General features: G+C 32.8%; 3 protein-coding genes across 7 annotated transcripts in view; 2 read left to right on the top strand and 1 right to left on the bottom strand.

Moving 5' to 3' along the window:
• Positions 1–407: 407 nt before the first annotated feature.
• On the top strand, positions 408–4869 carry LOC108753427 (ELKS/Rab6-interacting/CAST family member 1). 5 transcript variants are annotated; one of them, XM_018494973.1, is made up of 9 exons: positions 408–516; positions 1559–2339; positions 2474–2582; positions 2654–3346; positions 3442–3668; positions 3763–3965; positions 4072–4352; positions 4420–4578; positions 4650–4869. In XM_018494973.1, the coding sequence occupies exons 1-9, from the start codon at positions 498–500 to the stop codon at positions 4734–4736; spliced, it is 2559 nt and encodes an 852-aa protein (XP_018350475.1). In that variant the 5' UTR covers positions 408–497; the 3' UTR covers positions 4737–4869. The 5 variants fall into 5 exon arrangements, with proteins under 5 accessions (XP_018350475.1, XP_018350474.1, XP_018350476.1 ...); XM_018494972.1 differs by having other exon boundaries at positions 1544–2339; XM_018494974.1 differs by having other exon boundaries at positions 408–702; positions 1544–2339.
• Positions 4870–7819: 2950 nt separating this feature from the next.
• LOC108753550 (apolipoprotein D) lies at positions 7820–12820 on the top strand. Its single transcript, XM_018495214.1, has 4 exons — positions 7820–8107; positions 10689–10917; positions 11377–11548; positions 11892–12820. Exons 1-4 carry the CDS (start codon positions 7946–7948, stop codon positions 12046–12048), a joined length of 720 nt encoding a protein of 239 aa, XP_018350716.1. The 5' UTR covers positions 7820–7945; the 3' UTR covers positions 12049–12820.
• Positions 12821–14696: 1876 nt separating this feature from the next.
• Positions 14697–16825, bottom strand: part of LOC108753552 (peripheral plasma membrane protein CASK) — a 110851-nt gene continuing 108722 nt past the window's right edge. Inside the window, exons 10-11 of the mRNA XM_018495216.1 lie at positions 16687–16822; positions 14697–15443 (exon numbers count right to left, since the gene is read on the bottom strand). Coding sequence (XP_018350718.1) covers positions 15264–15443; positions 16687–16822 — 316 coding nt within the window. The 3' untranslated portion in view covers positions 14697–15263. The remainder of the gene's footprint in view (positions 15444–16686; positions 16823–16825) is intronic.

Below are 16825 nucleotides of genomic sequence, written 5' to 3'. Positions count from 1 at the left end.
ATAGTATATAAACGCTACGCGTGAAAAGAGAGTCTCACTTTTCCTTGGAATTTCGAGTCATGCGTTCTGTTGTTAAGATGGAGACCGCATTCAGTATGCGCTTTTATGATGCGTATTTAGTACATAGTTTGCGTTGCAATGTAAAATTTTAAACATAAAAGCATATGAAAATACGTCCTGATTACGGACTAGACATATTTTTAAAAATGTTGTATTTTGTTCATAATTTACAAATTAGAATTATATTATACTTTTTAAAGTAATTTAGCGCGTGATTTATAGTACTGTGATTTAGCAGGACTCGCATCACATTTATTTTCGACACCATGATTTTATCGCCAATACGTAATTATATACGTAGTTTCCAAATAAAAAATGGATGTACTGATGCTAGTGGATACTGTATGGACGATTTTGACAGGCTACGTAAAACGTCGGGCTGGCTCCTCTCAGATTTCTCTCTGCTTGTATGGAGTTCGTTGAACTAGTAAGGGGTTATGTTGTCTTTTATGGCGCGTGAGTGTCATTCAAGTTTGTTTACAAATTTTCGAAGCTGTGTATATCTTTGTGATGCGGCTTGTCCACGGCGAATTGAAAATGATTAATCGCCATTTATGAGCGCTAATCGAACACATAATATATGCTTCGTATAACAAGCCTTTCGTAAATACACGCTGCAAGAAATTAAACCTAACCTAACCGGTACGCGACGCTGGCCTGTTTCTCCACTGTACATACATAAACATTAATGCCGGGACGCTTTGCGGGCGCTTTGCAAATATCGGCTGATCTGTGGTAGTTGCTTAATAATTTGCTACCGGTGACAGACGACTGTTTAGATGGATAATGAGCGAGTCCGATGACACGGATGTTTTGCTCCTGATCCCGCCTGACATATTCCACGTACCGTCTTCCGACTCTGACACCAGCTCGAGCAATCACGACAGAACGGATTGCGGGAAGACCGGTGTTATCTCGGAGCTGGTGGGACATATGCAATCATTGGAGTTTCGAATTTCCGCGATCGAGTCCAGAGATAATAGCCTGGACATTTCTGCGCCGAACAGTTTGCTTAACGACTCTCAGTTAATCCACGGCAGTGCGTCTTATCCTTATCAACGGCAGACCTTACCTAGAACTAGGTTCTCCGTAAGTCAAGGATCCAGCTTGCAAAATTCCCCCGTGAAGCTGCGTAAATCTCTATCCGTTCCTTCCACTCCTAATGGATATTCGTCGCAGAGCTGTATTAACTTCCTGAAGAAAGACGCGAAGTCATCTGGGTGTCATCCTTTGACAACTGTTACTTCTAATTCAACTAATACTAACACTCTCACTCGGGTTAAGCATGATGTTTTAACTTCGTACTCTGATTCCTCTGTGGTACCTCCTGTTTCCTGTGGTACTGGGCTCTCGCATGCCACTATTATGTCTACGACAAAGGACTCCTATTTGTCTCTTCGACAGAATGATTGTACGAGTAACTTGTATTGCAAACCCTATAATTCCTTGCATTCAACAGTACCTGTGTCAAACTCGTCTACAGGTCACAATACATCAGGTCAGCTGCTACATCCCCGTTCTAAAGTGGTACAAGAGATGGAACTGTCAGAGGTTGACGAGTTACTCCAAGAAATGGAAGCTACTGAATTAGAATTATCGAAAAGAATAAATAACACTAGTGGATATCAATATCGCAGTGAATTACTTCATCCAACGTTATCAACTGAAACTATTAATAATGCAAGTAGTCAAAAAAAAGAAGCACATCATAAATTTGATGTGCATCGTAAATTAGATTTTCAATGGGAGAACAAAGATACTCAACTCACTGATACTTCGCCAATCTTTTCTCAAAAGAAAACAAGCAGTACATTCCCTGATATATCATTATCGTACAATGATTCATTCCATGTAAATGAGACTGATAAAATGATTTCTGAATTTAAAACATGGGAACGAAACGTTCAGCCTGTTATAAAACCAAATGGATATATGATTCAAAATACAAAAAGTATAGATCATTCATTTAATGTATCAGCTACGATTGACAATGCTAAACCAAAGGAATTAGTGTCAGAATCAAATGTTCAAATGATAGATGAAATAAATACAAGCAGTATATATACCCCATCAAAATCTTCTGTTACAAATACTATGTCACATATTAATGATTCAGTTAGGCTTTCTGGTATAATGCCATCGAAAACTGTACAATGTAATACAGAACCATTAGATTTTTGTAAAATATCACAAGGTAATGAAAATTTACACGATAAAGAAAAATCTAGTTTTGGTAAAAATACTGTACACGTCGGAACAAATACGGATCTTTATTTAAGGTATCTTATAAAATTTTTTATGTATATAATTATTAATTTGTTAAATATGTATATAGAATAAAATGTTACTATTCAAAGGAGAATTTTAATGCAAATTATAATCTTATTAATGAATTATTACAAAATTATTACAGAAAATGCCAACGACTTTTATCACTTTCGGATTTTTGGGATTCTAATCCAACTAGATCACAAGAAGAAACGCTTAGGATCAAGATAGAAGAAGAGAAATTCCGCAGAGAGGTATTGTAAACTTACACTGTAAAGTATATGGCATAAGAATAATATTCTTTTTTATTTTTATTTACTTTTAGCATTGCGAGCATCTGATTCAAGAACTTCAGAAGCGTTTGTTGGAACAACAGGAGAAAGTGGCAGTAGCAGTTAGAGTAGACAATGAAAAAAATGTCCTGATATCTCAATTTCATACATCCTGGTCTAAATTAAAGCAACAAGTCGAAATATTAAAAGTTGGGCATAAAAATTCACAGACTAATTTGCAAAATATCACAGAAAAGCATCAGTCTGAGATGTTAGAACTTCAAACACAAGTTAAACGGCTGGAAGGAGAGTTATCGAAAGCTTTAGATTTAGCAGCTGGATATAAAGAGAAGAGTGACATTATGATCAAAGAAAAAGTTGATGTGTTAAAAACTCATGCAGACGAATTAGAAAGTTACAAATCATTGGTTCAAGAAGCAGAAAATAGATATGAGCAAATGAAGATAGAATTTAACAAGTTGTTAGAGAAGAACCAACAAAACGAAGAAATATTAAGAACTGTTCAATCGGAATTGAATAAAGAACGTTTGAGGGGAGGAGAAGTGCGAAATGAGATGGGAGTTATTCATAAAGCATTAGATACTTGTGAAGCTGAATTGACAGTACTCAGACAAGAAAAAGAGAGTTTGCAACTTAAGCTTAAAGAAGAGATAAATAGAAATTCTATTTTAGATCAGAAAAATTCATTGTTACTCATATCCATTGACGACGCTAAGAAAGCAGAAGTAATATATATGTAGAATTATTATTACAGTTATTAAATTTTATATTTTTATTAACCATTTACTTACCATGTACTTATTTGTGCTTATTGTTTCAGAAATTAGCTAAAGATGAAACCAAGTCTGTTGCAGAACAAAAGGAAAAAATCAGAGCAGAATTACAAGAGGTTTATCAGAAACAGGTTGATGAGGTGGTAAAAGCAAAATTGCAAGAATTTCAAATGCAACTTGATAATGCTGAATCAGAATTTTTAGAGGAATTAAAAACAAGACAGCAAGTTATAGCTGAATGCGCTGCTAGGAAGATAAAGGATGTTATTGATAAGTTCGTTTCTTATACATTTTTATATAGCAGCGCAATAAAATATGTACAATTTAATCTTCTAAGTTATATATATATATATATTGAATTTTTTTAGACATCGTTTAGAAATAAACTTACTAGAGGAAAAACATAAAGAGGAAAAACGATTATGCGAACTGCAATTAGCTCAAGCTTTACAGAGATCATCTCTATTAGAAAAACATTTGAATTCTCAGCGTGCATCAAAATCTCAACTTGCGGAACAATTGCATTCCGTTATGCAAAAGCAATGGCAACAGGCTCTACACATTATATCAGGTTAGTCACTGAATATGTCGATTGATGAGATATTTGAATTCACATACAATTAATTGTTAATATCATCATGATAACTTTTGTACATAAATTTAAAAAATTATTACAGGAAGTAACATGGATAATATTTCTCCGATTCAAAAAATTCACGGTGATAAATGTTTTGATTCTAAAGGTCCTAAAAAATCAGAATCAATGCCAAATTGTTACACTAAACTTTCTCAGGAATTAATAAAACATACCGCTCAATCGTTAGAAGCACGTAATTTAATTAATACACAACCTGTTGAAGATCATAACGAAAGCGTGGTAACAATGAATTCTGTCGAAAATGCGCCATTAACCAATAGAAATGAATCGAAGGATGATTTTCGAAAATATGTGAAAATGGTGATTAATATTCAGATGATAATCTTAAAAAAATATTCACGATCAAACGTAAACAAATTTTTTATAGATTGCAGAAATGCAGTTAGCAAAAGAAGACAAAGATCCAAAACTCAGAAGTAGTATTTCGAGTCCGCCATTAGGATGCAGAGAGATACCGCGGAAACATTACTTAAAAAAGGAATTGAGTATGAGTGAGGATAGCGTCACGTGGCAACAAAGTCCCGAGGTTTGTTTAAAATTTGATAATTAAGACACACATATATGTATATATACGAATAATATCATTTTCTCTGCTAGACTGTACACGATATTAGTGAACATATACCACTTCCGCAAAAAATGCTTACAAAAATAGATCAGAGAAACAAGCCTCCTTGGAAATGATGTACAACATATGATGACAATGATTCCGAAGGCATAGATGAGGTCGATTATGGCAACTGAATTCAGAGTACAGTGTACTTAATTAGCAGTAATAAATTTTTTTATATGGAACAAATATCAATCTATTTTTCTGCAAGACGAAAATTGAATAAAAAATTTTTTCATATACTGTATTAATTTGCTTAAATTTTTACATTTTCTTTTCCTGTTTTCCCATTGCGAGAATACAATATTCAATACTATTTTGTCTAAAATAAAATGGCCGACGATAATTTTTCTTGTTTATGTTTTGATGTGTGTATTTAGATGGTTTTATGTACATTTACTTATTTCATGTCTTGCAGTTTTGGAAAGATTTATAAAAAATGATTGTATAATATTATATTGATAGCAAAATAACAAACTTAATAAAACATTGTTGCGTTATATAAACTTTGAACATTATAATTTGTATTAATATTCATATAACTATTGCAAGTACATTTTGCTAAGATATATTTTTTAAGATAATCTCTTAGTCTTTTTTTAATCTAACATTCCTTATTTCTCTTTGATTTTATTCTCTTTCAACTAATTCCAGCTAAAAGTATTAACCTAACACCCAATATTTTTGTTATATTAAATATCCGACGCCTTCAATTTTTATCATAACATTAGTTTTTGCGTTCCGAAATATTTTCGTAAGTGTGATTGTCATAGAGGAAAAGGATATGTGATAAAATAATAAACTGACGAATTGATAATAAGTTTATCAATGTAGTGTAGCAGATTTGGCGTACATTCATTGCGCTTCTAGAACTGTTTCATATATATGTATACTATATACACCCGCGCAAATATAATTAAAAATATATTTTTATGTACATTTGCGTTCCTTTTTCTGTAAAGTGTAAAGGATTCCAAAGACATATTTCCTATAAAATACATAGCATCTTATTTATGAAAGAAATGTACATTACTTACTTTACGAAAAATATACTTGACGTAAAAGGCTACTCTTGATAGATATCGTAAAAGTTATATGTAATCATTTAATAAACAGATTACGCAGTCCAACAATTTGCGGTCAAAGTGTCGATAAAGTTATTTTGCTCAAACAACTCTTATCCAGCGATAAACTTAATTTTGTGGTTTACTTACAGGGAAGCAACTAAACTTTTAAACTTACAATTAGATGACCCGAATAATCAAATCTGTAATCGTAAATCTAACGTTATTCTCTTTTGTTGGAGAAACGGAAACAAAAAGTTTCTAAAGCTGCCTAAAGAGGACAACTTAATTTTCAGTTACAGTAATATGTAAGCTTTAATATAATAAGACAATTTTTTAATTTTTCTTTATTTTTTTATCTCAAGCTATTACAACAAGTATACATTCCTTTTTTTTTAGTAAATTGAAACAATGCAATTAAATGTAAAAGTGTTGATGTAGAATATAAAATAAATATATTTATCTTTATTTTATTAAAGATTATAAAAATTTTAAAAATCATCTAATTATTATTAATTAATTACTATTAAAAAATAAATATATTAATTATTATAAAAAAAAAAGGTGTAATGCATATAATCCATTTTGTATAGCTTAAATTTCTATATAAATTTCATATAATTAAAATGTAAAATTAACCGAATAATCAGAAATAATCGAATATAATCAGAATTCTTCATATATACACGAATAAAATTTTTCGTATGTTAAACACGTTTACTTCGAATAGATTGACGCATATTAATATTAGTTTAAAGAGATATTGTACTATTACTGAATCGATTTTCAATTGTGCATAGTGAATAATAATCAATACGTATGTATCACGTACACCGTGTATTTGAACGAGATAAAAAATTTCTACAAATGCATAAATAAATATATAAATTATTGTTATTTTTGGCTTTATCATTTACAAACATAATACTTTCAATGATATTTCATCCTTAAAAATTTATTTTCAGCATTTTAAAGTAATTACTATAAGTAAAATCACCTCTCAAAAATATGTATCCAGTTTTTTGCAAAACCGTTTACTTTGACAACATTTTAATCAGAAAAAATATTTTGCTAAAACCAGCTAATCAATTCACATATTTTTAATCCAACAAAAAAACAATAAGTTAATGGTAAAGTGCACCGATTACATTGCTATTTCTTTAATTTGTACATGTCATTATATATTCCTAATTTGTACATGTCATTATATATTCATATACATAATGAATACATTGCGTTGTATTGTCACGTCCAATGTATTCAAATTAATCAGTGCTAAGTGTGTTATTGTTTAATGAAGATATACCTACGCATACTATATGAATATATCTATGCATACTATACGAATTAAGCAATGTATACATCTCATTTAAATATATATATACATATATGTATAAAAATATGTACTATATGTATAAAAAAATTAATATAAACTGACATAAATACGTGTGTATTTCTTTGCTAATTCATTTGAATTATAGAAATATTTTTTGTATATCGAAACGCACATTATATTATATTTAAAATATGAATTAAAATCAAATTTATATGTTTATTTATTTCTTGCAGATTGATTTGAATAATAAAATTGTTATGATCATATCGATAACCAAAAAATTATCTCTATTTCTGCAATCCCTATCTTTATATATGCATTATATTATTTTACTTTGTGTATTAATTTTGTGTGTGTTTTTGTAAAATCATCATATCGATTATCTATCATTAGTACGAATATAATAATTCAACTCTTTCACGAGAAATAACTATCGTAAACTTCACAATCGTGAAAGGATCGCAAAAATCTTGCAGACGAAGTCTTTCACTGGTCCCAGTCAGGAACAAAGCCAGAGAGAACAGGACAATTCAGAGAAAACGAGTGACTCGGGAATATAGCTTGTCTCTTTAGCTATAAACGGCGATCACGCCTACGAGTCCTGGATCCCAGCCGGCGCTAGTTATGAGGATTGTACGTGCGGAACAAGTTGCCGATTGAAAACGAAGGAACAGCAAGAATGCAAAGGGAGGAACGTGATAGTGGCCACCCCCTCTTCGTCCGTGTAATAGTCATGAGCCGCGCGTCCGTTCTTCGTACATTCGGTATGTACGTGGCCTCTAGTCGCTGAGCAAGTCCCGACAGTCAAGGAGAGACGTCGCGCGCGATCCAGCCGATCAGCTTATACCGTTTATTGTGAGCGGAATCTGAATGCACGGTAAAGATGCATCCCGGAACGAGAAGACGTTCGGGATTTTACTGGTTGACAATAACGCTGCTTATCATCGGATTTCTCATCGGCGACGCCGACAGTGTTTGGAAGAGACGGGAGGATAAGACCAAGTGCCCAAAAGTCAAGGGAATACGCAACTTTGACATATCCGAGGTATAGAATCTTTTGCAATTTACAACGATTGAAAATCAAACGATATAAATTTTCCGATTTATACATTTTAAATGAGAATTGTTTACACTTAAACATTTCATGTATAATAAATATAAAGATTATCTCATGTACGTACAATGATAAATCAACAAAAAATTTGAACTCTTCCTTGTTTCCGGAACTGTGGTTCCAATTATATAAAATTTTGTAGATCGCTTTTTCATTAAAAGAATACATACATATACATACATATCCATATATATATACTTAAATGCTATAAAATAATTATAATATAAACTATAAAATATTTATAGTCACATATAAAATATTTTTACATTCTGAAATCGCGAATATTTAATTTTTATAATTTGATAAAGAATTAGATTTTTTTCGGAAAAGTCTTCGAAAGAAATAAGTTACATTATAATTAAGTTTTATTAAAAAGTCTTTATAATATTACAATTACTTCTATAATTCAAAATTAACTCTTGTATTAATTGTAAAGCTTGAAATGTCACCAAAATCAATATTTTCACCATTAGTGATGATTTAAGCATATTTTTGCCGCTTCATTTAATTATTTTATGTAAATTAGATGAGTGTTTGATACATTTCATTCACGTGCGATATTGATGCGAAATAATATGAAGTGTACTGACATATTACGCCGCTGATGTGATTTCGGAAACGGATAATGAACATTTACTATTACCGAATATGTCAATTGAATATTAATTATATGGAACATAATTCATAATTAATCATTAGGATCAATGTGCAATAGCGATAGAAACGATCGTTTACCGTATAATTAACAATAATACATAATTTGACATGAAAGTAAAGTAAAAGCTGTCGAACATATAACTATACATATTATATATTAATATTCCCATTAGTAAACCGAATAAATTTAACACACACTAAGTTGTTAACTTTTAAAGGGGTTTTGAATTAAATGTATTAAAAACTTAATAACTACAGTACAGAGAGAAAATTGGCCAAACATTTTGATGATTAAGAACGAGATATATTTTGCATTTTTATTTATGAGTTTTAATAAGCAAATAAGAGAGTTGACAAATGACTTTGCAGAATATAAAGTACTTTTGCTAAATTTATGAATTCACGTTTAACTTCTATAGGAAATCCATTTTTGAAAATTATATCATGTATCAATTAAACCTACCACTTTGTTTTTTGTTTAAATAGCCGTACAGCTCGACAACTCTGTTTTAAAAATTATAGAAAATCGATTGATCTAATTTTCTAATGTATAATAAAATTGCAAGAAACTTGACAATAAATAATATAAATGCGGTTGCAAATTATAATATTTAATATTTAACAATGTATGTACATAATTATTTAATAAATTTTAATAAGATAAAAAGAAAAAATGAGGAAAAACTATTTTACAAAAATAATACTTTGAAGCTTTATAATACATATTATTTGCGAATATTATGGAATTATAGAATTTAGCGGTACTTGCGTAGACTTTCTTTCCAGAGTTGCGTTCAGCGAATTTATTTTTAGATTTGATACGTATTTATAGGAAGACTACAGACGTGCTCATATAGAAGCGACAATTTCCGTTAGTTTGCTTTTGTCATAAATGGTGATATATACTGTAAATGAAATGGATTGTATTGCAAATGCGTTTTAATTCTTATATCAATTTTGGAAAATTATGAAGTAATTAAAGCAAGATGCAACTTAAATTTAAATAAAGATTGTGACTTTCTTTATGAACATAATATAGATAGTTTAATTTCAAACTATTCTTGTTTTATTGTTTTTATTCAACATGAATTTAGATCAAAATTTTAATGAGTTCAAAAAGACAAAAAAATTCTATATATATTAAAAATATTATATTGCGTTTTAAACCGGGTGTGACTTTATAAGAGATAGGCTCTAAACCCCAATACATATATCTTGTGATAACCCAAAACTTTGAAGTGTCCCACGTTTCCGTTATAAATCTCAGCAATTTGTTGTATGGTTTTGCAGATAAGATAAAGCGTATATTTTTGTAGTTCTTCAGTTTTATTTTTTAGTAGTGATAAGTGAGAATTATTATTTTATATGAAACTTATTAATAGAATTTCTTTATATATTTAGCAACAGTTAAACATTATTATAAAAATAAATTTCTTATAAAAAGATCAAAGCAAATCACAATAAATGTTACGTCAAAATTTAATATATTGAATATAGTAAAAGTTTAATTTATACAAGTACGTTTATATATAAATGATACAATTAAACAATATAAACAAACACACTGTTAAAAGTAAAAAAAAAGTTAAACAAATTTGTAAGAAATATAAGAGAATTTCAATGAATCATGTCTTTGAATGGAAACGAAGTGATAAACATCTGGAAAATTTTTGAACGTATTTCTAACACCGTTCACTATCGAGTACAATCGCTTGACCCGTTGGCCGCACACATTTATTAGCATACGTTAGCGCGAATAAAATCGGTACGGCGTGGTAAATAGTTGTGCCTATTTCACGCGTGACTTCACGCCTACATGCATTCGCACGTAACAGACATCTTGCGCTTCTTACAGTTTCTCGGATTGTGGTACATAGTACAGTACTATGCAAGCTCAGAGGAAGCCCTCGTGTACAGATGCATGAGAGCCGAGCTCTCGGTTTCGCCTGAAAACGCTGAAGTTACCATGAATTTCACTTACAGCTTTACTGACGATCCTATTAACGAGCTGCTCGTTGGTAACATCACGTGGAAAATCCCTTCGCCGGACTTACCTGCTCATTGGATGCACGCTGAGTTATCATGTAAACACAGAGTTACTTATCTCGCAATAATTAATTTTTTTCAATTTTTCTATTATAATGAAAAAAAGTTTCATATTTCATTTTGCTCTGTTTTTATGATTTATTCTAATTTAATTTCAAAATTTTAATTAGTTAATTCTTTTCATTCAATTTTTTTCTTTCATTCATTAAAAAAAAAATTAATTTATCATAATATTAAGCCGCGAATCCAGATCAAGCAAATGACAATAAATAATTTACATTCGCGAAACCGTCGATTTTCCTTGAAACAAGTTGTTTATTTGTATTTGCTCATGTCGTTAGTCATCTGGAGCCAGCTCTAGATGTAAACTTCTTGCAAGATGTGCTCTCTGAAAAATATATTTTCTGAACGAATCATTAATTATAATAATTTAATTTGGTAAAAATAAATACTTATTTTTCATAGAATTATTTTATAGCGAGTTCGATATTTTCCAGACGAAGGAGTGTATAATACATACGTATTAGATTCGGATTATAAATCCTGGGCGTTACTAATGCATTGTGCTGAAAAGAGTAAAAGCCCAAGATATTTATCTAGCTTCATCATGAGCCGTAAAGCGAACCTCGGGGCAAATGTCATTTCTTATCTTCGAGAGAAACTGCCTAGGTATATTTCTCTTAATACTATTCTGATTACAGTAAAATTGTTTCTTTAAATCTTATTAAACATATACACATCTTTCGAAAAATAATTTTTTAAATACTTCAATATAAGATATGAATACAATTTCGTTAATTTTAAAATCGTTAATTTTAAAAGTCGTTTATTTTTAAGATGCTTTATTAATGATGTATGAAAGGGAAACAATAATTTCTTGAATTAAATTTTTATGCATGCCAAAAACGCTTGTTTTATAAGAAATTAATAAATAATTGAAAACTTGAATTAAAGCAAATATTATATTGTCGTATTATTTTTTGAGATTAAAAATAAAATTTTTAATACGTAGATATGACATTGACTTGGAGTACATGTTCCCTATGGACCAAAGGCAGTGCAATAAGACGGAGAATTCAGAAGATATGCTTATGCCGACAATGGCACCAGCTAAAAGAAGCCACATCACCAGAAGGCATCCGTTGAAACGAAAACATAGAGGCCAATAAATTTCGCTCAAATCAAACGTCTCTTCGTTACTTTGGGCTAATTTTATTAATTCAATTAACAACGTGTTATAATATTCTTCGTCTCTTCCTCTTATTTATAATTACATAATTATAATGAACATGTTATTGTTTTTCTTTAGACCCGTCGTCTCTCTCAATATCTTAGCACAATTCATCCAAATTAATTGAGACACATGTGCCGCAGCACGTACGGTCATCATAATCACTGTCATCATTAATCATCATCGTCATCATCATCGTTATCATTAGCATAACAGTCGTCAGATTATCACTCAACGCACCTAGTACTTAATTACTAGATATGGCAGCTACAACTTATAAGAAATATTACAAAATCACTTGTGATTCATGCTTCTCGCGTTTTCGCAATGTTTTACGCATACGAACGCTATCACACCGACGGGCAACCTTTTTTTCTTGTGCGAGCATTTTCGTTACTCGGCAAATTCATATCTGGCTTTGTAAAAATCGTTTCTGTCCGATGTTATAGTTACCGGTCTTCGCAAACGTGACATTGCGTGACGATATCGTGACCCTCCCCTTCGTTATATGCGTTTCTAAAATATAATAATCGAGCGCTTCTGCCACGACCGATTCGTGTCATCCTGCCGTGGTCGCGCGGAATAGGAAGAACGCATCGGGGGAGCGAGACACAAGCCTATATAAATTCGCCTATATGTTTCGAGATCGTTGCGACGACCGAGAAAGAGAGAGAGAGAGAGAGAGAGAGAGAGAGAGAGAGAGAGAGAGAGAGAGAGAGAGAGAGAAATAGACTGATGAAGTCAAAGCTCCAACAGATCCGTGATAAACGCAACGTTGTCAACTTTAAACTATCATACCACGCCCGCATGTATACACGCATTCATTCCTTCGTTCTACGAGCATATACATATGCAAATCACCTATTAGTCTCCTAGTAATTTTTTTAATATTAATTAGTCATACATTTAATTTTTTTTAATCCTTTGTAAATTAATTACCTAATTTTTAAATCTGTATATTGTAAACCTGCACTCGCGCGCATGCGATTGCGTGCGTACGTAATGTGCGTATGTATGTATATTGTGTGCGTGTGTAGACAAGTGGGCGATGTGGGTTGGTGTATGGGGACGCGTGGATGCACGTGTGTACCTCTCTACTGAAGAGATGTGTGTCATTATTTCATATAGCTGGTAAACTATCTATTTATCTGAAATTTACGTTTTATAAATATCCTATAAGTAGATCCGCGTTTTTGTCATTTTGTCATTCGATTATACGCTTTTGTACGAAGGTGTAAGTAATACGAACCGAGTGACATTATAGTTTTGACGTGTGCCCATATGTGTATGTATGTCATGTACTTGCGTGCGTGCGTGTGCTTGCGTGCCTGCATGAGTATGTGTGTATGTATATGTCTTGTACAAACTTAAATAATCTTATACAAGCGCTTCCGAATAAGCACTTGTATAATTCTCACTGCCGGATCGGTATCCGCCGTCTATGCATTCGTCCAGGATTTGCAGTACGGCTTCGTATGTTTGTGTATATAGGAAATATAAGATCGTCAGGTGCATCGGTGAATACTTGATTTTGCGACCGAGGAGTCCCGTGAGCAACGACGAATGGCAATAGGATGGGCGAGTGCACGAGCGAGTGAGCGAACGAGTCATTTCGCCCCGACGGCGGTCTCGATTGTCAAAAGTAGAAAGGTGAGAGAAGTTCGGCGGGCGATAGAAAGAGAAAGAGAGACAAAGGAAAAAAAAACAAATGACAATCAATTGCGAAAGGTACAAAAGACGAAAGAAGCGCTTGCGTATACGCGTAGATTCGTCGCGGTAGTGGAGATAGCCGCGACGAGAGATGAACACTCGTTAGATATTAGCAGAAGTACTAGATGAAACCGGCGAAGTTCTCTACTGCTTAAAGTTACTGTTAAATGACGGACGGCCGGCAGCACACCAGTTCCTATTATTCTTCTATTGTTCTTCTTTTTCTCTTTTGACTAAACGATCAGAGAAACGCGAGTTTCGATTATTGCGACAGGACCATCTTTCACTATATATACACATACATACATTTCACACACAAACACACAGGCATGCATACATACATACATATACATACATACGTATATACATGTAATTATGTACATATATATATGTATGTATATATACACACACATACATTATATTCATGAGCACTGCCGTGCCGCACGAGAGAGATCTCTAGCTTCTTTTCGTTAAGTAATTACGATAAAATATGATTGGAGGCAATTACAGTTTACGGAAAGTCGATAGATTTCCGCAGATAAAGGGTACGAAGATGCAGCCGCTCGGTTGATGTCCGCGCGAAAGTATGAACGACTATTGTTTCTCGTTTTTGGTTTTCCACATTCTGCGCGACGTTCTTTGATCCTTGTTATCGCGTATTGCCGTATCACTGCACATAGTTCGCGTTCGTAAACGTGATTGCCTTGAGCGTGGAATCACGAGAAATTCGTATGTGAATTCGTCGAAACCGTGCCAGGAATGTGTCGAAAGAAGCGACAAACTGCGCGGAATAAAAGAGAAAGACACGCATTCGTTCAGCAGTCTCGTTTCAAAAGAAGTCCCAGCTGATCAGTGTTGCTCTTTGTCTTATTTTTTAATCTTCAAAGGAGGAAGACGGAACAGAGGGAGAAGGAGATGAAATCAGGAAAGAGTTGGTGGTCCGCGAAAAAGCGTCCGTTTCTAGACGCACGTGACGACATTATTGCCGTCACTGATCTTCGTCGTGCTTTGATGATGACGCGTTCCATTTCCGGATGATCCGACGCCTCGGTAACGGACGCAACAGCGATACTCATCGATGGATCAGGATGACTACGATACGTCGCTGGTCTCCTCTCGTGTCTCGCGACTGATAATAACAATTACGCAGCGATGGAAAGAATGAACACACGGCCATCGTATAGTCACGCACTTTGATCGTTTTCACCGTCGAGCCGATCGACGGCGAGTATGTTTGCTGGTACGTTGAGTATATCCTACGTGTACGACGTAATTGTCTGCGGCGTATTCCTGTTGGACGCCGATGACTGTTGACGTCAAATCCTTGCGCCGAGAGGACCGACCGTGATACGATAATCGTCACGGCACCAGCGATCACTGTTTCATCCTCGATGAGCCATTGCAATCCGTGGTGACGATGTGACGAATCGGCGAAGACCGCTGTCAGTAGACCCAAGAAACGGGTACCCATTGTGGTGTCGTGTGAACGCGTTCAATCGCAGCCTCCAATTGGGCGATCGTCTCATCGAGATCGTTGTTCACGATGGTCAAATCGAAGAAGTGCCCATATGCTTGCTTCAGCATGTCCGACTCTTTCGCCAAACGTTCTAAACTACCGTCGAACTGAAAGCACAAGAGACGTTTATATAAAAATCGTACTTGTATGCTTAATAGAAAATCGATTCAGTTCGAAAATGTTCAGAATATAATTTTGCGTAATATAATATAATTTTGATGTAATTTTCTACGAAAACATTTTATCCATCTTTTCACGTTTCTTTTTTAGTGAGTGTCTGTATATTTTCACGTTGAATAACTTATACATTTGAATAATTCCACATATTTTTTTTTATGAAAATGAAGTAAATTTGATTATGCATTTAATTCAACGTAGAATAGGGAATGTAATAGTCTTTACTTATATGTATTTATATGGATTATATTTAATATCATCATCATCAAAATCCTTTAATTTCCTCTCAAGTGTATTAACGGACTACTATCAGTCGATTAGTCATTCAGAACAAGTGGAGCGGTAATCGTTTGCCTGATTAATTCGGCAAATTCATGATTATAGTCAAGATCACTGAACGGTTTGCTTAATTGCTTAATTGGCGTGCCAAGTATTCCTACTCGCATCACACATCAAGAATCAAGATACGTTCAGCTTAAAGGGAATATTTGCTGATATCGGTGATTTGTATATACGTACTCTTCGATAAGCTCTTTAGCTTGTAACTTGCCGTTGTATTATGTGAATTATTGTAGACCCTGTTAAACATTAATCTCAGTTTACATGGTAAACGTTTTAAGGCTAGTACGTTTATGTTTTAGTTAGAAAACGTGTACCATGGAAAGATAAATTAGCATATCCTTTCTAGACATGCCGTTCTTGATTAATTATACATCGTTGTTTAATGCGAAAAGTAAATAACGTTTGCAATTTAAAATTATCTCGTTTACATAAAAATAAATGATTAGCAATCCCAAACAAAATTTTAAAAATATGTATATTAAACAAAAACCAATAAAATATTGTTAATAAATTAACATTATCAATTATAATGTACATAATTAATATACTTCAAATTAATTATTGTAGAGTTATAATTGAGAGAGAGAGAGAGAGAGAGAGAGAGAGAGAAAGAGAGAGAGAGAGAGAGAATGGAAAATTTTATTCAATTTTTTATATAACTTTATGTTTTTATATAAATTTATATATATTTTTTATTATATATGTTTCTCCAGGTCAAGAAATTTTATATTATAATAAAATGCATTCGCTAAATCGTTATGCGAGCTACAATTTGCGAAAAATATCCAAAATAGCAGTTTAATTTTTTTGTGAATTTATGTTTATACTTACATCCGTAACATTTGCAAATGCTGGTGCAGCGATGAAAACGACGTAAGGTGCAAATTCAGCAGTCCGTAAAACTTTCAGTGCCTGTGGTTCAACATCCAATATGGCCATTCTGCCTTCTTCATGAATTTTGCGGATAGTT

The sequence above is a fragment of the Trachymyrmex septentrionalis genome, unplaced genomic scaffold (genome assembly GCF_001594115.1).
Source record: "Trachymyrmex septentrionalis isolate Tsep2-gDNA-1 unplaced genomic scaffold, Tsep1.0 scaffold7, whole genome shotgun sequence".
Lineage (NCBI taxonomy): Eukaryota > Metazoa > Arthropoda > Insecta > Hymenoptera > Formicidae > Trachymyrmex > Trachymyrmex septentrionalis.
This window is presented reverse-complemented; position numbering and strand designations above follow the sequence as displayed.

Coding starts and splice junctions, on each gene's coding strand:
- LOC108753427 (XM_018494971.1), top strand. CDS start 847: ATGAGCGAGTCCGATGACACGGATGTTTTGCTCCTGATCCCGCCTGAC. Junction 2,340..2,473: donor AATACGGATCTTTATTTAAG/GTATCTTATAAA, acceptor AAATTATTACAG/AAAATGCCAACGACTTTTAT. Junction 2,583..2,653: donor AAGAGAAATTCCGCAGAGAG/GTATTGTAAACT, acceptor ATTTACTTTTAG/CATTGCGAGCATCTGATTCA.
- LOC108753550 (XM_018495214.1), top strand. CDS start 7,946: ATGCATCCCGGAACGAGAAGACGTTCGGGATTTTACTGGTTGACAATA. Junction 10,918..11,376: donor GATGCACGCTGAGTTATCAT/GTAAACACAGAG, acceptor GATATTTTCCAG/ACGAAGGAGTGTATAATACA. Junction 11,549..11,891: donor CTTCGAGAGAAACTGCCTAG/GTATATTTCTCT, acceptor TTTAATACGTAG/ATATGACATTGACTTGGAGT.